Below are 25,335 nucleotides of genomic sequence, written 5' to 3'. Positions count from 1 at the left end.
CAAGTCTGCTTGTCCACTGTCAATTTTGTTACTTCAGTTCTTTAGCTACAAAGTATTCTTTCATCTTCTTGTCTGAACAAGTTGGGTCTATAAATTAAACTTCCCTTAGAATCTATGAAACTCATGTGTTCAAAGCCAAGAGTCTTTTAAGAATGGAAGACATGTTCAGCATTTCTCCTTACTTTGCTACTGTAGAAACATAATTCATTATCTAGCTGTCTTTAGAAAAGAACACATTCACTGGGTCATGGTGGCACACTCCTTTAATCCCAGCACTTGGGAGGCAGAGGGAGACAGATCTCTATGAGTATGAGGCCAGCCTGGTCTACAAAATGAGTTCCAAGGCAACCAAGGCTACAGAGAAACCCTGTCTTGAAAAACAAAACAAAGCAAAGAAACAAAAGAAAGAAAAGAAAAGAAAAAAGGAAAAGGGCACACACATTTTCAAAATCACATGGAAGTGAGTCTGTGGTTTTCCAAATGGTTCCATAAACTGAAAGATATTCTGACAGCTGAGCAGATTTTCTTGAAAGTTCCTTGTATTACCATCACCACCTTTTCTCTTTTTTCTCGACCCCTTTTATCTCTCCCTTTAAGTGTATGTGTGGGCTGTGCCCCTGTTCTCCTCCAACTGCACACTGGATCTGGACATAAAAGGGATACCACGAGGTCAGAGTTCTAAAGCATATAGATCTTTTAGGAATTTCTCCCCTCTTTACACACCCTGAGCAGCTTTTAAAACTCTAGGCTCAGAAAGACAGCAGTCCATGAGATTAGTTTATCTCTTCATTTAACAGAATTTTAGTGTACACTACAGCTCGTCATAGAAAGACTTAACTATCAATCTGAAGAATATATAGGTCTTAAGAATTTACTCTCAAATCTAGGACCCTGTAGAACAACAGTGAATTTCTCTTTTGCCATGGGTGGGCTTAACCCAGGAAGTGTATGAAAGTCAAGAAGCACAGAAAGGTGAGTTGCAGAAATAAGTTTTGTTACAGGATTACAGGTGGGAGCTGCAAAGACAGAGAGTGGAGCTGCAGAAGAGCAGAAATGGAGTTAATAAGGGTTTACTGAAAAGAAGAACTTGGGGTCTTAGTGGGTGATCAATTGTTACATTTATGCAGAAGCTGATTTTTGTGATAATATTGTTTAAAAACAACTCTATTTTCAATAAAGAACTTTAAATGTTAAAAACAATTTATTCTCATCTGTTTATTCTTATTTTCCCTGTATTGTAGCAACTTCCATAACATTTCGCCTGATATCTTACAATGATATCCATGCAATTTTAGAAATAAGAAATTTGAACCATATGAGATAACTCAGCAGGGAAAGGTGTTTGCAGCCCCAGAATGCAGGCTGAACAGTCTGTATTCAATCTCTAGAACCCACATAAACATGGAAGGAGAGAATCAACTCCACAGAGGTGCCTCTGTCTTCCACATGTGTTCTGTGCCATGCTTCCTTTGTATACATGTATACAACACACACACACATTCATAGTAGTAGTAGAAGTTGTAATAAACATAACAAAAATTGTTAGAATAAAATTGCCATTTTCCTGTGCTTCTTTTATCAGCCAGGGCATTGGAACAAAGTGACTTTGGCCTCCCTTTTTGAGTCAGAAGCTTGCCAATGATTAACTTTCCTGAAGGTAAACTTCAGAAGGCCACGAGGAAGCTGTAGGCCAGGGAACCTGTTAAACAAACCGCCTTGCTCTTTTGTCAGAGGAAAAGAATGAGTGAATTGTGTTCTGGTCTTAGTTGTAAAGGGGTTGGTAAAGGGTTCCTGGTTTACAAATATGATTGGGATCTGGTACAGTACAGATGAAACAGCTTTTGAATTTTCAAAGTATTGTACTTAAAAGAGTAGCATTATATTTCTTTGTAAACAAGGAGGCACTAAAAGTGCAACGGCTGTAGGTTTTTAAAGTTATAGACGACGTCTGCCCTTTATGAAAGCTGACCTCTTTCCTTTCCTTTCTTTTCAAGTTCAATGCATAGTACCTCCAGCATGCTTCTTCTGCCTTCACAGAACAGCAAATCAAAATTCTTGAGCCAGGCAGACTGCAGTCTTAGAGTACGGCCCACTGCAAAATAATTTTGATAGCAACACCCTCACCACCCACATTTTGGTTAGTATTTGGTGTTTTCAGCAATCTATTCAGATTATTGTCAGTATGTCAGCATTCCTGGGCTGTCTCCTAGGTCCTGTCCAACCATGCAAGGGTCAAACATAGAAGAGGGGACCAGAGCATCAGCAGCCTGGCTCCCTAAGGTCTTTCCTTTCCTGCAGAGGCCATCCATAGTAGATGGGGATGCTGCATCCCCAACCTGGTTCATCAGGGCTTGTCCTGTCCTGTCCAGGGGAGTCCAGACGTCTATGAGGGATCACAACTTCCCAGGCCTGGCAGGCCCTGGCATGGTTATCCTTGAAAGAGGAAGCCCAGTTTCCTGACCTCGTTCCCTAGGGCCTGTCCTGATATGCCAAGCCCAGTCATGGAAGAAGGTTCTGTCCTGGGGAGGTTAGCCCTGAAAGATGGGAATGCAGCTTCATCAGCCTGCCTCCCCTGGGCCTGTCCAGACATTTGAAGGCCTTCTGAGAAAGAGGGAGATACAGCTTCACTGGCCTGGCTCCTCTGGGCCTGAGAGGCCTTATAGAGCCCAACTGTGGAACAGTGGAGCATGGCATGCCTGGCCTGCCTTCGCAGGGCCTGTTCAGCCTTGGGAAGGCTAGCTGTGGAAGAGGGGATACAAATTCCCCAGCCTGGCTTGCCAGTGCGTGGCCAATCCTGGAGGGGACAGTTGAAGAGTATGGTGGAAAGGATCAAGGAGGATACTTGGAGTCAACCTCTAGTCTCTACATAAATCCAAGCAAGTATGCCCCTGGCCATGTGAACATACATACACATAAAATATACACGTATATGTGCCATACACATATGCACCAAAGGCTAATATTTGCAATGTTTTTATGTGTTTTACATAATTCAGCTTACTGAACTCTAATATAAAGCCTGTGAAATATGTAATGTTGATCTCTATATTTTACAGAGGAAGAAGTTGAAGCATTAAAAAGCTGTAAAACATTTTCATGCTTACTTACTGTGGTGTTCTGAATGAGAATGGACTTCAATGGCTCATATTTTGCTTAATTCTCTGGTGGTGGAACTGCTTGAAGTAGATGTGGCCTTGTTGGGGGCGGTGTGTCTACATCATGCCCAGTTCTCTCTCTCTCTTTCTCTCTCTCTGTTCTCTGCCTCATGTTTGCTGATCCAGATGTGAGCTCTCAGCTGTCCTTTCCTGCACCAAGATGTACTCTAACCCTCTGACACTGACAATCTAGTTATCTGTCTTTTATAAGTTTCCTGTTTATGTTTTTTTTTATCATGGTATTAGAAAGATAACCAATTCACCATTCATTCTTACAACAGCCCACTGTGTAGAATTTCCTATCAGAAAGGACGAAACTGAAGCTCTAAATGTGATTTAATGTGTACTCTCTAACAACCTTTATTCTCAAAAGGAGCAGTGCTCTGATATTTATTAGTTGTCATTCATTTCTATTTTATTTTATTTTTATTTCTTTATAAATAATATCATTCAAAATTTCCACTTACTCCCCTTTTTACATTTTCCTCCCGCTCCCCCACTCACCCTCCCCCCCCTGCCCCTCCAGTCCTAAGGGAAGGCAGGGTACCCTGGCCTGTTGGAAGTCCAGGCCCTCCCCCCTCTCCATGCAGGCCTAGGAAGGTATTCATTCAAGTAGATTAGGATCCCCAAAAGCCAGTACATGGAGTAGAGACAAATCCCAGTGCCATTATCATTGGCTTCTCACTCTTCTCCAATTGTAAGTAACATTCAGAGGGTCCAGTTTGATCCCATGCTGGTTCAGTTCCAGTCCAACTGGCTTTGGTGAGCTCCCATCAGATCAGGCACACTGTCTCAGTGTGTGGACCAACCCCTTACAGTCCTACATGGATTTTTGTATATGTATGTATGCATTCATGTATATTTATTGCTTTTGTCGTTTATGTGGAAACCAGAAAAGGATGTTAGATCCCTTGGAATTGCATATATGAACAGTTATAAGCCTCCATATTGGACCTCTGCAAGGGCAAAAAGCATTCTAAATATCTGAGATATATTTCTAGTCCTATCATTTGTTTCTTAAAGAAGAGGGGAAAAATCAGATTTGAATATGGTTCTAGACCTATAGCTACTGACCAGGCCAGTTGGAGGAAACAACTGTAGAAAGATGTATGGTTTATCTGAGAGAGAAGGTCCTGAAAAGTTTGTGATTCTTTAGAAACATACTTGGAAATTATGTTTGCAATCTTCCTAGCATGGCTGGTACCTGGATAGGAGCTAGATAGAGTGCAAAGATGTTCTGAGAAGGGTCTCTGTGGTCAGAGTAATGCACCCTGGGCTAGTCTCAACTTGCATGCCATGAAGGAAGTAAAGAATAAGACTAAGGTGTAACCATGTGGCAAAACACAGGCTTACCATGCTTCAGGTCCTTGGATCAAGCTCTGGTACGCAACATAAACAGCATAGGTGTCAAGATCAAGAATTCTTTTCTTCCTGAGGGTCACAGCCAACAGGGGAGCCATTCAGATGTTACTGGCTAGACCAAAGAACAGATAGAGCCGGAAAAGGATAACCAGAGTAAGGCAGGCATAAGAAGGGGAAGACATAAAAGTACAGAGAGGAAAAAGGAGACACAGGAAAGGAAATCAGTCATGTGTTGGGGTTTCCTTCCTATGAGAGGGGAAAAAGTTGGCTTACATCTTTCCAAATGCAAGGTGCTTCTTGATCCCCCACTCCTATTTGGAAAGGTTTTCCTCTCCCCTAGGGCTATGAATCCTACACCAGCCAAAAACATCGATTTGAAAAATTAAATTACGTCTGAGATGCAAGCACCCACTAAAAGACCCTGGAGATCAGAACAATCAGGAGTCAAATTAATTGCTTAATGGAAAAAAAAAAACATTTCTTAGAACAATGCCGATAATTTGTTAAACCAGGGTATGTTTGTAGCTCTTTGAAATGAATTGTTGGTTACAAGAATTAATGTTTATAGGGAAATTGTGATTGAAATCCCCAAAGTTAAGTATTAATTCCTTAAAGCAATTGGTAATTAGTGAAGAATTGTGCACTCAGACTCAGTATCACATTCAGCACTTAATTATATACTGTCTCAAGTTGTTTTCTAGCTGTTGCATGAATGTTAGGCTTGTCTCCCGAGTTGATCATAAACCCAGGGAGAATAAGTGCTAGATTTTCTTCTTTTATTGGAACATCCCAGTTGTATAAACATAGAGCTGAATAGGGGAATACTCAAAAGTTGATGGATGCCTATTCAAGTAAATCAACGAGCTTAGAAAAAGATAATTTTTTTTTAAGGAAAATTGGTTTAGTTATCCCAGCATGCCAACTGCAAGGACACGTTTCATGGGAGAGTCAAAAAAGTGTGCACATTATGTAACTGAGATCACATGTGGTAAATGGAGCAGGGAATTTGAAAATAAAGGTCCTATTTGAGTAAAAAAAAAAATGGAGCTGGCTTGAGGTCAGGAACTTGTAGGATGATGTGAGTTTGCATTCATACATTTTACACAGACTGAAAATAGTCATACGTTTTAGATGGGGGCTTGAAGCAGGATTATGGCTCTGAAAACATTTTTCTATATATAGATATATAGTGTATCTCAAAGATTTTGCTGCTATTCATAAACACACACACATATATATGTATATATATATATATATATATATATATATATATATATATATATATATATAGTGATGGGATGGAAAGATGTAGACAAATTTCCCGTACAATAAGTGTAAAGTAAGTAGGCAATTAATTCCAGGGAATTCTCTAATGTCAAGGGAAAGGACCTCTATGAAGCTTTTAGTGCTGGTTTTCAAAGCTTTTCCCCATTCCTCAAATTTCACCTTATACTCAAATCACTTTTCCTTGCTTGTGGTTCCCTGAACACAGCATATTTATTAGTGTTGTTACTTTTGTTGGTTTGAAAGTTTCTTCTTACTTTCCCCTTCATTCCTTATTTAAGATTTCTCTGGAACAAATGTCCAGGATGCCCATCTCTTTATATCTTTAGATTATATTCAGTGCCTTAATGACAAATTCTTGCACTTTAGACACCCAGCATGCCTCAAAGCTACTCTACCCATTTTGTATTAAATATCACATTTTATATCTATTACCTCCACTAATATGCACATCCCTTTTCTCTGCATACTCTTCTTTCTTTCTCTTTCCTCTGCTTCTAAGTTCCAAGTTCCAAGAGGCTCCAGTTCCAAGAAATATAGAAAACATGCATAATAAATTTTTATGGTCCTTAGTGAAGTTGTTATGATGGGTTGAAAATGAACTTCTGTTCAGTCAAGACGAACAAGATCATACACTAATATTTTCTCCAAGTTTGGAAGAGTAAATGTTTCCCCTCACATCTGGTGTGTGTATATTATTTTCTCCAAGATTACATATGTTCAATATCTTTGCCTAACAGGATTCTAGAGAAAATAATGTCACTTGAATTTTTGATCATGAATATGCTGGAATTTGCAAACTTTTAAAATATATCTTACTTGAAACATTCATTTGATCATTCACAAAATTTTGTAGTGTACTATTCAATTTAAATATGAGATAATGAAACATAACAACTAAGGTTAATAAATTACCAAAGAATTCTTTATATATCTTCAAAATGTGGTGTGACCACTAAGTTTTCCAGATCAAACAGCAGGGTATTGCTGAAGGAGCCCTGAAGTAAGATTCAGATGCCTTCAAATATTTTTAACTCATTATATGAGTTTTCATAAATTGGATAACCTCAGAAAGACCCTGAATCTTATCTCAGAGTAAGGGAAGTTATCAAATGTTATTTTAAATTCTACTCTGAGTGTCTTCTAGAAACTATAAGTTTATATTAGAGATTGTTAAACTAATGTAAATAATATACAAATGCATGAAAGAAGAAAAAGACTATAGAGTCTGTCTCAACAAAGAAAGTGTCTGGAAAGGAGCAAAGTTACAATTTAATGTTGAAGGAGGATGTGATGGGAAGGTCTAGACTGGATTATAAACTTACTGGAACTACCTCTGTTTTTTCTATCCTTGCGTGTGTCTCTCATCTGTGGGAAGAAGAAACAGAAGAGGAAAACCTGATGTTCAAGTATTAGTAATCAAGGGTAAAAGGTAAAGGGGAGAGTGGGATGACAAAAGTGGACTTTAAAAGGGATGGAATAATGTTTGGATCTTTGTTTCATTCCTAACTCTTTGAAAAGTTTAATAGCATATGTAATTATTTATATTCATATATATGTATATGTATATAGGTGTATAAAGAGAGACAGGGGTGTAATTCAGTCTGCTAGCCACTCTCTCTATCATTGATTTATTCCCCTTGAACTGTTAAGTTCCTAATCCCTTTAAAAATTTTACTTTTTAATGTATAATTTCCTCCCCCCTCATGTGTATGTGGTGTGTGTGTGTGTGTGTGTGTGTGTGTGTGTGTGTGTGTATGTGCATGTTCATGTGTATGAGTGCAGATATGCTTTCCACTGAGGTGGTATGGAAATTGGAGCACCACCTCAGCTGCTGGTCTTTGCTTGAGACAAGGTTACTTGCTGTCCACTGATGCAGAACCAGACTGCAGGGCCACAGTGTCTCTGGGCTTTCCTGTCTCTGCTCCACGTCTCCAGAATGAAAGGATGACAGACATATTCTATGCCTAGATTTCTGTGTGTTCTGGTGAGCTAAAGTCAAGCCTCATGCTTTCACAACAGATGTTGATCCACTTATCCATCATCTCAGCCCTTAATCCTCCTCTTTTTTTATTGTTCATTTTAAGAGGACTCTAATGCTGGCTCTGCAATTTGCATTTAATAATCCAAATCTTTTGCTAATAGAATTGTCTATCCACACAGAGTTCCTCCATTAGCAAATTATGTTTGTAAATAGCTTCTAAGCCTATGAGTTTCATAAAGGTCTTTGACATACTCCAGCTTTCTCTTCTTCTCCATCTCTCCACCTCCAGGCAAATCTTTAACCCTGATTACTCCCCATCTTCTTCTTTCATACTGCATGTGTCCTACCATCTTATCTGATGACATTTTAAACTGCCTCGCAAAATAATAGCTATCCATATGGCTTAGGGGAGGAAAACACCAATGGTCTTCTCCATGGATAGATCTTGCATGCACCAATAGCATCCCGAAGGACACTGTGTACCCACTGATGCGTAGTCTCACAGTGGTTGTGGAGTAATTCACCACTTTCTGTTATATTCGAGGAAAGCTTCACAAAAGAGAATTCATACCTGATACTGCAATACAGTAAAAAGCCCATAACTGGTGAGGTCATAAGTCCTCAGGGAAACCTGTTATTGTTATTTTACCACATAGTTATGTTGTCACAATACCTTCCAAGTATTTGTGTTTATACCGATAGATCTGGGTGCTTTCATCCTTGGACAGAGAATATTTTGGCAATGAACAGTGGTAAATACAGATACTCATAATTTGCCAAAAGACTGAAAATTAGTAACTACGAGTCCTAAATGAGCTATCTATATCACCCTGATCCCTCAAATACTCAGAGACCACCACAGAGAAGGCTGTTGAAAGAACACGAGAGCTGGAAAATGACAAGGTGAGCTGTGAAGTGCCGCCTACTGATATGACGTGGCCATTAGCCTTCTGAATTCACAAAAACTGTGGTTAACTTCAGAAGTAAAAAAAAAATGGATGCAGGAGAGGAAACTGAGGCCCCACCCACCCCAAGCAATGGAGATGGTGTTAGTTATGGAAGCTGGGGGTCGGATGGCCATTTCTCTTGGGTGTTGTGGCCACTGGTAAGCTGTTCACGCTCTAGTGGATGACCCCATGCCCTGTGTACTCATGGGAAACACTATTTGAATACAATGAGATATTTTAATAAAAGAGGACATAAAGTTGAAGACATCTGGGAAGTTGGAGGAGAAATGCAGGGGGTGAATATGATCATAATCTATTGAATACATGTATAAATTCTCAAAGAATAAATAAAAATATTAAAACAATAAATGCCTGCTTTGCTTTGATTCCATTTCCTTGGAAAATTTTTGGTTAGAGTTTTATTGAATAGGTTTTCTCTGCCTTCAGTTTTTATGTTGGTCCTAGAATTCCGTGCAGTCTTGTCTTATTTCCCAGAGTGCCTAGAATTGTGATTATGCCTGTTTATTGTGACTTTATTAGCTGTTAATTTACAAATATAGTATTTTCTAAACCTTATATTTTTTTCTCTAATTTTTTAGCTAGTTTTATGATAATGCTTTCCACTTTTTATTATTAAAATGTTATTTTTTCTATTTTCTCATTCATTTTTCAGATTTTTTTCTTTGTTGTTGGTCTACTTATATATTGCCTGAATTGTGTTGCTTACGTCATTCATCTTCTTCCCTGTTTAAAGTCATAGATCATTTTGAAAAGTAAACACGATTTTTTTCTCAGTAGTTTAGCTGCTCAGTTGTTTATTCAACATTAGATTTAGTAATTTAGGAGTTACAATATATGGAGGTATCAAATAATCTTACATTTTTGTTTTGCTTGTCTTTGTTTGTTGAAGTTTGTACTCTCTTGATTTAGATACCTTTTCCTTCTTATTTGGCAGTATCTATAATGGGTACACTTGTCCAGAAAGTTCAGCTTTCAATACTACTCAGGGAAGAGAACACACATAGATTTGGGACAAGACTTCTATTTCTCTTCCTCAGTCAGGAAGCCTTGTCCATTCACTGCTTTCTTCTTGATTGCTGTTCTGTTTCTGTGCACTCTTCAGGATATTACCCATCACCTTGTGTGGTCCTTTTTTTATCTTTATCTCTTTGGTACAGAGTCTGTTTTGCTGACCAACTGTTGTCATCCACCAATTTCAAATTGTCCATCTTACCCTCAAAGAGGCATGAATTCTTCTTGATATTAACCTTTCTCAAAGAAAGAATTATTCCTCTTTTCTGTCCTTCTTTCCTGGCGACTCAAATCCTTACCTGATCTAATGTTTGTTTCTTTTGTTCTTCTTTCTTCTCATCTTCCCAGAGACCACCCCCTTTCTTCTTATCTACTGCATATTCAAGGCAATGATGACAAATGCATCAGAATTGGCTTAAAAATAAATGTTAGTTTAAAAAGCATAATTAGCTATAAATGGCTTCATTTTTCTTACATCTGTTGTATTTCCTTTTATACTGTAAGCTGCTTAAATACACATATTCAAATATATGAGACGCTTTGACTTTTCTAACACAGTAACAACAAAGAAGAGAGTGTTTTATGTATAGAGAGGGAGAGAAAGTTATTTTAGCATTGATGCGATCCACAAAAGGGAAACAAAATTATAGGATTTTGGACTCATTTTCTTTCTTTTAGAAAAGATAAAATCAAAACTTTTAAGAGAATGTGCTGTTGTGTCTTTTGAAAATGAGAATATGGAGCATAATATGTTGCTTACAAATTACAACACATGTAAAAGTTTACAAGATGGTTTGGTTATTTTAAAGATGAAAGAAACAAAGGAAAACTTGTTATGTGAGAGGGAGATATAATGATGGCCATGCACAGCAGAGTACAGGAAGGAAAGCATGGCATGATGGGAAGAATTGCTCCTAGCATGCACTGGTATTAGATTGCATGCACCAAGCAACAGTATTCTGGCCACTTCAACATCAGTTTTCCTATTTATGGCTAGAGAATTAATTAATAATGAATAAGTTAATATTTTACTATTACTAGCATGATTAAAGGAAATAAGAATTTGGGGGGTGTGAGACAGCTTAGCTGTGCAAGCCCAATGACGTAAATTCCATTACCAGAATCCATAGTGGAAGAAGAAAATTTGCCCCCTGACCTTCATATGTGTGACGTGTGTACCTACTCTTACCTACAATCCTACATATAACACGCAATAGTTTTAAAATATACATCTCCAAGTATGTTCTAAGTCTTTGTAGTATGAACTGGTTTCTGTCATTCGTTTCTAGTCCCTAACCAACTTTTTAATCAATATTTAATCTGTGATTAGTACATTTTCCCTCTCTCATAGCCTGAATTCTGAATTTATGCTACTTTGAATAAAGATGCCAAGATAGAGTGGGAGATATTAAATGAATGGAGACATGCCCAAGGTGCACAGGGAGAGACCAATCTTGCCCATAATGATAGAGGAGGAAATAGACGCAGAAAATGTGTCTGCTCAGTCTTTCAACTCAACGTTTTGAAAGCTGCATTCCCCTTTCCCAAGCATTAGCTATATAACAATAATCTTTCTGTCTCCAGCTGTGTGTGGATGGATGTGTGCAGATATGAAATCTAGTCAACCTGGTGATTTTCTATGATGGCTGAAGGGAGGCAATGCTATTAGATGAGTGGTTACAGAATATCTTGGGGTGCTTTGTTGTTTTTTTATCTGACCTAATGTTTCACATACCATCTCAACATTGAATGCATCTGCCAGAATGAGGTTATCAGTATAGCAATAACATGCATGAGTCAATTAAAGTTTCAAACTTTGGGCTACATTCCATCTATTTCTGTCTTTCAATATGCCACTGTAATCTCAAAATCTTTGATGGCCTTCTTAAGGTAGAACATTACCTGTACCAAAAAATTAAAATAAATAAATGAAGGAACATCTGAGCAATTAGATTATGTTGGAATTTGAAGTCAAACTGGGCTTATTAATATTTATAACATGAAGTATGTCCTTTTTGCATAACAGATTCCAGTGTGATATTTAATTATTAAATGATTTGATTTCTTTAGTTATTTAAACACAATGGCTTGTATCTTTGTTATTTAAAGAAAAACAATTCCCTGAAAACTCAATTTATAACTTGTAATTCCCTCCCCCCCCCCCCCATTTAGGCTAATAATGCTTCATGTACATGTTTGCTTATCTTTAGATCTAGTTTAAGTATGTGATTAAGGTAAAACTGAAAAAAAAATCATGCTACTTTGCTATCATAGTTTGATATGTTCCAAAGTGTAAGGGTCAATGAAATGAAGGTGCTCTACCAAGGCAGAGGTGCAGCACCAGGAAAGCTCTGTGGCTAGTAGGAGTGTGACTGTGGCAGATGATCTCTGCAGTTTCCTAACCTCAGGTAAGCTTGAGAAATCTACCTTAAAAAGATATTTCTGCTTATATGGGGGTAATAGTTCCTCTTATACATCATTTTAAATGAATTTAGTAACTTCTTTGACACATATCATTTCATTTCAAACACTCAGCTGCCAACCTCAACATCTACCTCATCTATGAACTGTTGGAGCAAGAGAAGGGGACAAACCTACAGATCCAAAGTAGCAGAGTCTCTATGACACAGGACAACAGCAGGATATCCAAGAGGGGCCCCAGTGAGAACCCATTGTTGGTGGTATAGCAGAATCCAAAGACCAGACCAAGGTCTCATAGCAACCAACACTTACAAGTCAAGATGAACAGACTAAAGGGTAAGTGGTGTCTCAGCAGGCCACCCTACAGCTTCCACAAGATTTTTCTTTTTTGTTTTGGTTGGTTGGTTAGTTTTGGTTTTTGTTTTCTTTTCAACTATAGCTTTCTTTTGGGAAAGAGGAGGCTTCAAGGGTAGAAGGCAGAAGAGAGGGGACAGTGAGATAAGTGGGACTGGAATACATGATCTGTAATCCACAGAGAATAAATAAAAGTAAAAGAGAAAAAGTAATAATATACTGATCCTGTGAAATTTTGTACATCTATAAATTGTTGTCACTAACCACTGTGAAGTCTGTTGAGAATATGTGAAATATGAATTCAGAGACATTCAATGTCTGCTTGGGCTATCTCAATTCCTTTGAGGCATGCTATGGCACATCCAGACCAAAAAAAAAATGGCTACATCCAGAAGATCTGTCACAGGCTATCAAACTACATGAGGAACTGCCCTACTTTTCCTGTTAGCTTCACCTTGACACATGTCTTTTTCATAACCGTGCCATCAATCTGAGAATCTAAGATTATAAGCCATATAAATGATTTAAGCAATCACACTGATTATAAAATTTAGGGGATTGATGAGCAATTTACAGATTGATCTTCTTAGTGTATAACATGGGTGACTTTCATGTTTCCACGTACTTAGTGTTTGTAGCTGGATTTCTTTCTAGAATATTTTCTAGCCTAAAAGTATCCCACAAAAGGCATACCATTTCTCTTAGATCTCTTACCATTGCTGTGTATTTATCCTTTGGTTATCACAAAGAGTCAGAAATGATCTGACCTTATTCTTCCTCATCACTAACAATCCTAGGCTTTGCTCATCTGGTGAAACAGCTCTGGAGCTCTATTCCCACAGTTTCCATTCACAGACATTTCATAAATGTCTATTTGCTCAAATTCTTCTTAAACACACTTTTCTCTTTAGTTTTCCCTTCCTCTAATTTGTGCGTTCATACAATTGTTTCTGTCCTGACTCCTTAGATGACTTCCCCTTTAAGTTTCTTTAGTGTCAGCCATGCTAGCCAGACAATTTAAATTTTGCATCTCTTTCCATCAACCATCCTTTGGAAGGCTGCCTTTTGTATTTTGTTGGTTATGAGCACTTTGGGGCCATTCCCAAAACTTCTGATCAGGCACATGTCATTGTTTCTAAATATTATTTTACTCAGAATTGCTATTTGGGTTGTGGTTATTTTTGCCTCAGCCAGGAGTTTCTGGGGTTTTCATCCCTTACTCCAAAAAGCATCAGTGCTGAGCCTTCAGTTTTCCAGTGTCTCAGAGGCTTCTCTCATAAAAACTGGCAAGTACAATAACATCTGGGTGCTCTGGTATCATCACAACTGTATAGATCAAATTCAGTTTAAGAAAATGTCAAAATGCTATAGAATTCAGAATGGAAACCTTTTATATATACAACCCCGTGAATGCCATGCATGTATAAATACAAAATGTACACAGTGATGTTCATTGTTATTGGGAACGAGTGACTTGTGTTTGTCAAAATGCTATAGGATTCAGAATGGAAACCTTTTAGATATGCAACCCTATGAATGCCATGCATGTATAAATACAAAATATACACAGTGATGTTCATTGTTATTGGGAACGAGTGACTTGTGTTTAAATGGCATTAAGACATGTTGGGCACTATGCTGTCTTGAAAATTTCCCCACTAAAACATTAGTCCTTCACTTTGGAACTCAGCACCACCAATGTTCACAGGGCACAGACAACATATAGCTAGGTTACTTGTCAAAATAAAACTTGAAATACCTCTATCCCAGTTCTCAGTCGAGTCCTTGTTCCCTGCTGAAACCTCATGAGCTAGGTCTCCATTGTCTGCGTGTCTCATAGTGTTCTGATATCCTAAGCTCTTCATTAAATGCAGCTTATAATACTTTAGCCCGCATATTAAAACTCTTTCACGCACTATCTGCAAACCAAGTCCAGATGCCAATGAACCACCATGTAAGGTGTATTACAGCAACAGTTCCACCCTTTGGTGCAGACTCTCAGTTTTAGCTATTTCTCTTAATGCTTGAGACAATATTTGGCACAAGCAACCAAATAAAGGAAGGGTTTATTGTAGCTCTTGATATCATGGTGTCATCGTATTGGAGAAGTCATAGCTGAAGAATCATGAAGTCCCTGGTCACATTGTGTTTGTAGTCAGAAAGCAGAGAGAAAATAATAATAGTATTTAGCTTACTTAAAAACAAACAAACAGTCCAGCTGGCCTTGGTGAGCTCCCAGTAGATCAGCTCCACTGTCTCAGTGGGTGGGTGCACGCCTCGTGGTCCCGACTTCTTTGCTCATGTTCTCCCTCCTTCTGCTCCTCATTGGGACCTTGGGAGTTCAGTCCAGTGCTCCTGTGTGGGGCTCACCAAGGCCAGCTGGACTGTGACTGAAAAAGCATGGGATAAAACCGGACTCTCTGAACATGGCGAACAATGAGGGCTGATGAGATGCCAAGGACAATGGCACAGGGTTTTGATCCTACTTAATGTGCTGGCTTTGTGGGAGCCTAGCCAGTTTGTATGTTCACCTTCCTAGATATGGACGGAGGGGGGAGGACCTAGGACTTACCACAGGGCAGGGAACCCGGACTGCTCTGTGGACTGGAGAGGGAGGGGGAGAGGAGTGGGGGGAGGGGGAGAAGGGTGGGAGGAAAGGGAGAAGGGTGGGAGGAGGGGGAGGGAAATGGGAGGCTGGGAGGAGGTGGAAACTTGATTTTTGTTTATTTTTTTTCTTCTTTTCTCAATAAAAAAAAAACAAACAAAACAAAAGAAAAACAAAAAAGCATATAGTCCTGGACCCCAATCCATGAGATAATGTCACCCTGATTCAGGATGAGTTTTCCTCTTCAGTTAATGGAAACAGTCTATTAAACACATGCAGTGATTCTAAATCAAGTTGACATTGAAGACGGACCATCATTCCTATGCCAAAATGTTTTTACATTTGATTTTTGAAATTTTATGTTTTTAGAAAAACACAAATAAAATCAATCAATAAAGTAATAATGTTGAATTTTAAGTTAAGGCATAATATGAGAAAATTCTTATTTTAAAATCATTGCTTCATTTAAAGTAGGTCTAGTTGTACTGGTTCATACTGTTTCAAGCAGTCTTACTCAAGGCTATAATTTCATTTATCACGCATAAAGAGAGGGAAGTTCATGGTGCACACCAAAAGCTTTTCATTCATAGTTCAAATGAATGTTAAACTGGCAAGAACCATTGTTGTCTAAAGTAACACACCAATCTAACAAAATCTCCCCCTGTTGAACTTGTTAACTGACAACATACATCAACCAAGCAACTGTTTTACTATTGAATTCTGCTCAACCAAGCTTGAAATGATAACCATGTTCACCTGTTTCCTTCCATTTCATGTCTAATGTCTTTATACTTTTATATACATAAGACTAAGGCTGGCATAATACTCTCTGTATATTGACTAAGTATGTTCCCTTCTATAACTGACACACAGTGGCAGTGCCAGAAGGTTTAGATAGAAAGATCATGATTTCATTAACATGTTTAAAAGTTGAACTGGGCTAACCCCTGCCACCCACACCCACACTGAAGACTTGTCTGTTGAGAAAATACATGTTCTTTTCTCGTTCTGTGATTGTTTTGAGTAACATGGTGGATGAAGGATTAGAGATACTGGTTTCTTATTTATATGGGTAGAAAGTTGAGTTATTTCTACTTGTCCTTGGTATATAGGTCTCTTGTCATTACTGGTCACACATATATTGCTTTAAATGATTTTTACTTACTCTGCTTCTGAATAACTAACTGAGTTATTTTAGATTATAGATTAACTCCCACTCTTTGTAAATTTCTGTGTCTCTTGAATTCTTTTTTTTCTTTGTATGTGTGTGTGTGTGTGTGTGTGTGTGTTTTGAGATATGAACTTGTTATATGTCTCTAGATGTCCTAAATCTCACTATGTAGTTTAGGCTGGCCTCAAACTCAAAGAGATATGCCTGCCTCTGCCTCCCATTGTTGAAATTAAAGGTGTGCACCACCAAGCCCAACTCTTACCTTTCTTCAAGCTTCCAAGGATATGCCCTATCTTTGTCATTACAGATCACCCAGCCTAATAATATTTTATGCAACATAAAAATAATTTAACTTTAAAAGATTTGAGTCCTTCATATTCAATGCCTGTCTTTGGAGTAAACAAAAAAAAATAAGTATCTTTGAAAACAGCATCTGTTACACCTTATGCCATTTAATCCTCACTTTGGACAGGCTATTGTGCATGTGTTATAGATCAAGATACTGAAAACTAAAGGAGCGGAACATTATACAGTGTGTATTATTAACATGCAATCAAGAACAGCTTTTCATTGTTCCTCAGAACAATGTGACATGCTCTCCTAACCTCAATTATTCTAGAATCTAGAGAGCATGCTTTATGTTTTTACATATTCTCACATTAGTCAGTTAAAAATTTTTCGCTGTTAAAGTTATTAATTTGAATAAAGAAAGACTTATTAAGTTGAATTGCTATACTTAGGCATAACACTTTCCTCTCCTTTCAAAAATATTTCTTTACTTTTTTTGAGATTATAATATAATTATATAATTTATCCATTCCCTTTTCTCCCTTCAAACCGTCCTTGTTTTTTGTGGTTTTGTGATCCTTCTTTTTTCTTTAAAAATTTCGTACAGTGTTTTTTGATCCTGTTGTTTTTTTTTTCCCAACTCCTTTCAGCATTTTCCCAACCCACATCTATATTCTCTCTCTCTTCATCTCTCTCTTAAAAAAACATAAAAACATAATAATAATCAATAAAAAACTAATAAGAAAAAATGCTAAAACCAACAAGATGAGACAAAAAGGTCTTCAAAGCCCCCACTGAGTTCTTTTCTTGTTGCCTGACTACTCATGGGCATAGAGCCTGCTCAGGAGTGTGGTTGATACACCCAGTGACACTCCATTGGAGGAAACTGAGTTTTCTTTGCCAGGTGATGTCAATTGCAAATAGCATTTGATTAGGGTTTGAGTGAGGCACCGATCTATGGCTATAACAGAATGTAATTAGGAGTCATTTTGCTGCTACATTTCTTTAGCAGAATAATAACATTAGATTTTCCCCTCGACCTATGAACTCAGTGGTAGTGTGAAGTATGGGTTGCATTTCATGTAGTGAGTCACAAAGTTATTGGTTACTTTTACAATTGCTGTGCTAATGCTGCACCAGTTCATTTTGCAGGCTGTCTGCTGTCATAGGTCTCAGGTTTTGTAGTTGGGTAATACTGATTACCTTCTTTTTATCTGGTATCACTCCAGAATCACGAATGATAGTTAGCAGAGATGAAACTACTAGTTGAACATCAGCTCGATGTCTTTGTGTTCAGAGATATATGTATGCATTGTCTTCAGCAATAGGAACTTTTGTAGAAGGCAACAAATAGCCTGTGATGTTTGCAGTATTCCGTGGGGTCCCTTTGGCCTAAAACTCAATGAGATATAACCCTTTCTTGGCATGAGAGGTTTTACTTGATGGAATAATGTATCTAGATGGACATTGTTTCCTCCATTATTTGGTTACTCCATTTAAATTCTTTTCATATATCCAAATATTTTAGGAAGCATTTTCAGTAATAGGTTTCTATGTTTTTTTCAAAAAGCCTTTAATGTCACTTTCCCTCTCCATATTCTCTCCTTTATTTTTATTTCCCATCTTCCTCTCAATTTAATTCTCCTAATATAGTTTCCCCTTTATCTTTCCATAGTACTTCATTCTATTTTCCCTTCGTTGGGAGAAACTCTTTTCTCACCTGGTCCATTATTATTAGGTGCATAAACATTGTGGCTTCTTAGATTATAGCATGAATATTGAGAGCTTAAGATCTATCATTCACATATAAGAAAAATGTCTATTGGAGTCTCGGTTATCTCATTCATGATTTTTTTTTTCTAGGTCCATCCATTTACTGCAAATTTTATTTTTCTTAAGAGCTGAAAAATATTCCATTGTGTTAGTGAGCCACATTTTTATTATCCATTCATCATTTGATGGGCATCTAGGTTGTTTCTAATTATTGGACGTTGTGGCCTCTTTTTTCATTGGTTGTTTCATACATACATGTATATGAATATGTAGATGCAGATATATTCCCATGTTAGTGAGTACAACATGCTTAGGTCTACATGTTGATTATATGTGTGTTCTTGTTCAGCATTTTTGTCACTTGCACAGACTAAATATAATTTGTCTTGGTAAACAACCTCTGGATTCAGGATGCTACTCTCTTAGGTAGATCTTATGTAAAAGAGAATGGAAAAGGTGTTCACTGCCTGCCACTCCTCCACCTTTCTTTCAATCAACAAATGTTTGTATTTCTTGATATCTATGACCAAATTCTGTGAGTTCCCATGGGTAAAGAATAATTTTATTGAACATTTTCAAGGTGGCTGTCTTTGTTAATGTTATAATTTCTGTGATGAAACACCATGACCAAAGCAGTTTGGGGAGGAATGTGTTTGCTTAGTTTATGCTTCCACGTCACAGTCTATCATCAAAGGAAGTCACGACAGGAACTAAAGCAAGACAGGAACCTGGAGCCAGGAGCTGATGCCAAGGAAAGAGGAGGGCTGCTTACTGGGTTGCTCACCCTGCCTTCTTACAGAATCCAGGACAACCAGCACAGGGATAGCAGCATAAAGGATCTACTCTGTTTTAGTTCTGTCCTTCTTAGTGCTTCTGTTCCAATACATCTGAGATGTTGCATGACTCAGATGAAACAAACTGAAAATCACAGCTTTATTGTTACCAGTGCGGACTTCAAGCTAATATGATAGATAGGCACACCCTGTTGATTACTAGCTAGCTAAACACAGAATTATCAAAGTAGAGAATTTGTGCTATCTCATGGATGCTGCACTCTAATCTGAAATTATGCTTTGTTCCGTCATGCTTTGGATTCCACTGTACTAACCTCCATTACTAGATGAAGGTATAGGAAGTCTGAAGTTCTTATCTAAAGGGCATCGTGCATTGTAAAGTAAAGAAACTTGCAATTTTTACTAAAAAAATTGATATTCTTTACTTACCGGAGAGTGAAACTAAACGCTGCTGAAAGTATCTGAGTTGCGGTTTTGCTTCTTCGTTAAAAATTGGCTGCAATTTCTGTCTTTCTTTTGCTTTGTAAAAGAACAGAAACATCTTAGTTTTTGGCAGCTAGAAAGGAGCCAAACTTTACTATCTTTTTTTTCCAGAGACTGAACAACAAGGATTTATTTATTTATGCCAGCCGAGCACTACCATGATTGCTCCACAATTTCTGACTGTGGACACAATGAAACCAACTTTGTTTTCCACCTGCCTCCATGCCTTCCTTGTGATGATATGCTGTCCTGTGCAACTGGGAACTGAAATGAGGAACAAACTTTACTTTCTACAGGTTAAATTTTTGTAACATTAAGAAGTGATGGCTTGCCACATTAGAGTTCGGTGGTGAGGTGAGCTAAGAGAGAAACAGTATGCTTTTGTATCAAATCAGCACTTCGGCCTTGAGCAAACAAACAAAACCACTTTTATTAGGGAGCAGAGTGAGTAGGAAAAAATGGAAAGAGGCAAGGTCAACATAGGATGAGAACTGAGGATCAGATGGCTGGCAGAAATCTCCCATCCCTCTCTTTTATTATTATTATTATTATTATTATTATTATTATTATTATTAGCCTTATTGACTCTTATTCCAATGCAAACATCTTCCAAGAGTCAAAATTCAGGGCTTTAGAGACAACAGCCACAGGCACAATTCCAGTTTAATTTTGTCCAAACATGCTGAAATGGGTTTTCTTGGCACACAGAAAAGTCATTCGGGAGAGGCTTTCTCTTGGAGTGGTTTGAGCTGTGAGCTGGTGCAGACACCTGTACCACACCAATTCTGCTGACTATGCAAGGGGAAAGTGCTATGGGAAATGGTTTGTACCCTGTCGATCATATTTTAATAAAAATGCTGATTGGCCAGTAGCCAGGCAGGAAATATAGGTGGGACAACCAGGCAGGAAGTAGAGGCTGGGCAACAAGAACAGGAGAATTCTGGGAAGAAGAAAGCTCATTCTGCAGTCATGACTCAGCCACAGAAGAAGCAAGATGTGAGTACCTCACTGAATAAGGTACCAAGCCGTGTGGCTAACTTAGACAAGAATTATGGGCTAATATTAGTTATAAGAGTTACTAAAAGCCTGAGCTAATGGGCCAATCAGTTTATAACCAATGTAGACCTCTGTGTGATTTCTTTGAGACCTAACGACCATGGGAACCGGGCAGGACAGAAACCTTAGACAACAGACAGCACTCAGAATGAAAGGTCACCCATTCACTGTCACTGAGCTCCATGAGAGATGTCCCTTCCTGAGGATCAATGGGAGAAAATTCTATGACCATCTCTAGATAATGTCAGGATTAGAATGTGAAAGGTCTGGTTTGCTTAAGAAAAGAAAATAGATCTAGCCAGGCAGTGGATCTCTTTAATCCTAATACTTGGGAGGCAGAGACAGGTGTAAATTTGAGGCTAGCCTGGTCTACAGAGTGAGTTCCAGGACAGGTTCCAAAGCTATGGAGAAACCTGTCTCAAAACAAAAACAACAACAAAAAGAAAAAGAAAATAGATCTATGTATAGAAGAGGAGAGAAGGTAATAGTTGATAACAGGTATAAACGGGGAAACTAGTTATCTGAGAGCTCTTGAGGTGGCTCAGCAGGTAGAGATGTGTCATTGAGAGTGGAGTTTGTGGTTTTAAGAGCCTGCACCATTCCAGTACTGCCCATCGTCTCCTTCCTGTTGCTTGTGCATGTGATGCAAGTTCTCAGCTACTTCCTCAGTGACATGCCTGCCTGTCTGCCTGTTGTCATGGCACTTGTCATTACAGTCATGAACTCCAATTCTATGGAACCACAAGACCCCAAATATATAGTTTCTTTCATAAGTTGCCTTGATCATGGTGTTTTGTCATAGAAATAGAAAAGTAACAAATACAGAATGTAGCATTCTTCCTAGGGTACACAGGGCAACATCGGGTTCTGTAAAATGGTTGATAAATGCTTACTTAAACACCATGTTTTCTTCTAGCCATTCAACAGTAGTTAACTGAATAATCTTATCCTTATCTTAAAATGTATTTTGTGAAATGCTCAAGTCAAAATATCATCAGCAAGAACTGCTTATTAAACTAAAAATAGCTCATTTAAGATAAAGATAGATGGTGGTGCTAATGATAATGAAGGCTAACATTTGTTTTGAAATTTTCACATATTTCTGAGCTTGTGAAAAACTGTGTAGGTTTAATTTTAGGTTGTGTTTTCTGATTAAAATGTACATTCTACTACAGTGCATTAATTTTACCCAGTAGTATTTTTTGATAGGACATCTAGACAGTGAAACAGAAAGAAAACTTTACTTCTCCCTCTTTTCTTAAACACAACATATTCTTTAGAAGGAATTAAAATAAAAAATAAGAATCTCAATGCAAATTTCTCTTTAATCAAGATGTGGTAACGGTAATAATTACTATTAGTTGTATGTGTGGTGTATGTTTGCAGGTGCATACACATGTATAGTTCAGAACATGACAGTGAGTGTTCCCACCTATTGTTTTGTATCTAGGTCCTTTGAGACAGTATCTTGGTGTACTGTGATCTTGTTATTTGCAGCTAGGATGGTCAGCAAGTTCCTGTGATCCTACAGCTCCAGCTCCCACCTTACCCACATACTAAGGTTAAGAGTGCTTGTGGCCACTCCTGGCTTTTTTTTTTTTTGAAAGTGTTAGCATTTAATTGGCCTCCCTGAGTGGCTTCAAGCCACCAGAACACAGGCACCTCCAACACCCTTTATCTTCTCTTCAGCTCTTCTGCTGAAAAATTTAGCTTTCACGATGACAGGCTGCTTAGGGAGCTTTCCCTTCCCCAGAACTTTGTAGTAGCCCGATCGCACGACATCAATGATGGGAGCAACTCCAGTCTTGTTCTTGGCAGCGTTGACCCGGGTCTGCTCACTGACCAGCGTCCACAGTTTATCCAGGTTGACAGTCGGGCAGAAGCTCTGGTTCCTCTTTAAGTGGTAATGCCTCATCCCAACTTTCCCGAAGTAACCTGGATGATATTTGTCGAAGTTGATCCTGTGATGATGCATGCCTCCAGCGTTCCCGCGTCCTCCCGGATGCTTGCGGTGTTTACCGATGCGGCCATGGCCGTGGCTCACGTGGCCCCGGAGTTTCCGGGTCTTCCTCAGTCTGGATGGCATGGCGGTGGCAGAAAGGAAAGAGCCACTCCTGGCTTTTTATGAGAGTTCTGAATATTCAAACTCTGCTTTTCATGATGGCACAGCAGGTGCTTGCCTCCTGCTGAGCTATCTCCACAGTCCCTGGTTTTCATATTTTGAGGAAAATGCTGTTTATATTCATGGGAATCTGCTCCTAATTTTCTATACTCATTAGTTCTATGAACAATTATGAATCCTAAAGGACAGCCTCCTCTGTCTACCATCCACGATACAGAACAATTCTTAAGTATTTCTGGACAGAGGCCAAGAAACACCTTTCTGCCCACTATGGGACACTTTCAACACATTCACTTTGTACGTTCTTCAGGTTTTCGACCCTAGTGAAACAGGCTTAATCAGTATAAATCAACTGTGTATGAGGAGAGCATATGATTCTAAATTAATTTAGAGACTGAGAGATGATAGGCTGACTGTCTTGTTTCTCCTACCTGATTCGGTGACAAAGGAAGAAATAACTAGCATTTGTCTTCAGAACATTTGAGATGAGAGTCAGAATCATAATAAGAAGGACTTTGCCTCTTAAAGTGCAACTTCCAAATCAGAGTACACAGGGAGTTTGGTGACAGATGTTTACAGCTAACTACTTGGCCTAATTTTCATTTCACAGAAGAAAAAATTTACAATCAAATTAAACAAACTTAGTTTCTTAGTGTGACATAGGTAGTAAATGAATTAATAAAAAGTTGGATAGGGGACCAAATTATTTATTCTCCCTTCTAGCACTTCCCTCACCTAATGTCAATAACTGCTTCTCCACACTTAAGAAAGGTACGGGGTATATATCAACTTTTTGAAAAATTTCAAAAGAATCAAGCATGGGTAGTTCAGTTTATCAAGTTCAAAATAACCTATTCTTGGGTTGTTATTTTTCAGCATAGTATTTGGCTATGATTTTCTTTATATTGAGGTAATAGAAGAGACATGTGTATGTGTACCTGTGAGTGTGTGTGCATGTGTGTGAAGATAGCACACACAGATTGATAATAGAAAGCCCATGACAGGTGAGAATTGAGACTTGCTTGTTCATCCTATCTTGTTCGCTTTTAACATTAAGTTTATAAGTCAGCTCAACTACCTGAACGCAAACTTACTACCTATGACATTATCACATATGATTTGATAACTAAACAAAGCTAGAACTTGTGCTTTTATTAGTCAATATCCCTGCCACATATTTATCTGCAGATGCAGATAAATTTGGTCATTGGAGCTAAATTGACTACAAAAATGCATTTTTAACAGTGCCTGTAGGCGTGTAAGCTTGCATGCCGAGCAAACTGTCAATACTCTGGAACTCAAGGCATTACTCACTTGGTAAATATTTGAACAGAAGTGATTTGCAAACAAATACACTTAAAACTCTCAATTGACAGATATTGGCAATGGTAGCTGCTGGGAGAGGGAGGAACCGTTTTGATTTGTGGGTATGACTGCTCATAAATTGCCTGTACTCTATGCTGTGATGGGTGGCCCCACACCCATGCACATGAATGCAGTGTTAATTGAACTCAGTAGGTCATTAAAATCAGAGCAGGAAAGTATGAGAAGTAGCATTGGAGGGTTATAGGAAAAGAGGGAGGATTTGGATTGGATAGTCTCAAGGTACACTACACATATAAGAAATTGACAAAGAATAAATACAAATAACATTCTGAATTAGTTTGCATTGACAAAGTTTACTGAAAGGCATCTTGTTGTAGTAGAAAGGTTCTTGACATACAGCATACACCACGACAATGCATATTCCTGTCAAAAGGGTTGTGATTTTGTAAATATCATATGGCTTATGTCTCTGGAATTTTATAACATTCCCAGCAAAGATGTTGCACTCATTCTGGGAAAATATATTTTCAAGTGTGCCTGAGTTCTAGTTTGCTGTGGTGGCATACACCTTTAATCCCAGTACTTGGGAGGAAGAGGACAGCCTGGTCTACATAGTGAGTTCCAGGACAGTCAAAGATACATATGAGTAATGAGACCCAGTCTAAAAAATCTGAGATCTGGGACTCTGGTATGCATCATCTGTATTATTGTTTGTTGTGTGCATTTACTTTTATTATCTTATTATTTTAGTTTTGTCATAACACAAAATTCATTAACCTTTTAGTATTTGTGATAAAGATGCCAGACATAACTACTATAGTGTCAAGACAAATTAAAATGATAAGACCACAGAAGTCTCCTCTGTGTGTCCTGGCTTCTTGACCCTTTCTTCTTTCTTTCCAGAAATAACCACTGCTTGAAGTCTAAGAAGGATTTTTTGTTCTGAATCTTTGAGCTCTCACTATTGCATTATTGTCTGTCTTATTTCTTATGTTTAACATTGTGAGATTTATTCTTGTAGTTGGAGGCGGCTATGTGCCATTTATCTTTATTTCTGCAATAATGTTTTATTGTGTGGAAATATTATAATTTGTGTATCTAGTTTAGTATTAATCAATATTAGGGATGTCCAAAACTTGGATTACTATTGCCAATGAAGATAAGGTAACAGGATGGGA

At 38.1% G+C, this 25,335-nt stretch overlaps 1 protein-coding gene across 1 annotated transcript; it reads right to left on the bottom strand.

Moving 5' to 3' along the window:
* Positions 1-22,298: 22,298 nt before the first annotated feature.
* On the bottom strand, positions 22,299-22,814 carry LOC121461894 (60S ribosomal protein L27a). The gene has a single exon (XM_041673242.1). The coding sequence runs from the start codon at positions 22,793-22,795 to the stop codon at positions 22,349-22,351; it is 447 nt and encodes a 148-aa protein (XP_041529176.1). The 5' UTR covers positions 22,796-22,814; the 3' UTR covers positions 22,299-22,348.
* Positions 22,815-25,335: the final 2,521 nt, after the last annotated feature.

Source organism: Microtus oregoni, unplaced genomic scaffold (assembly GCF_018167655.1).
Source record: "Microtus oregoni isolate MIOR12 unplaced genomic scaffold, Mior012 000023F_ref0000262, whole genome shotgun sequence".
NCBI classification, from domain to species: domain Eukaryota; kingdom Metazoa; phylum Chordata; class Mammalia; order Rodentia; family Cricetidae; genus Microtus; species Microtus oregoni.
The sequence above is the reverse complement of the archived record's forward strand: the minus strand, read 5'-3'. Positions and strand labels throughout refer to the sequence as shown.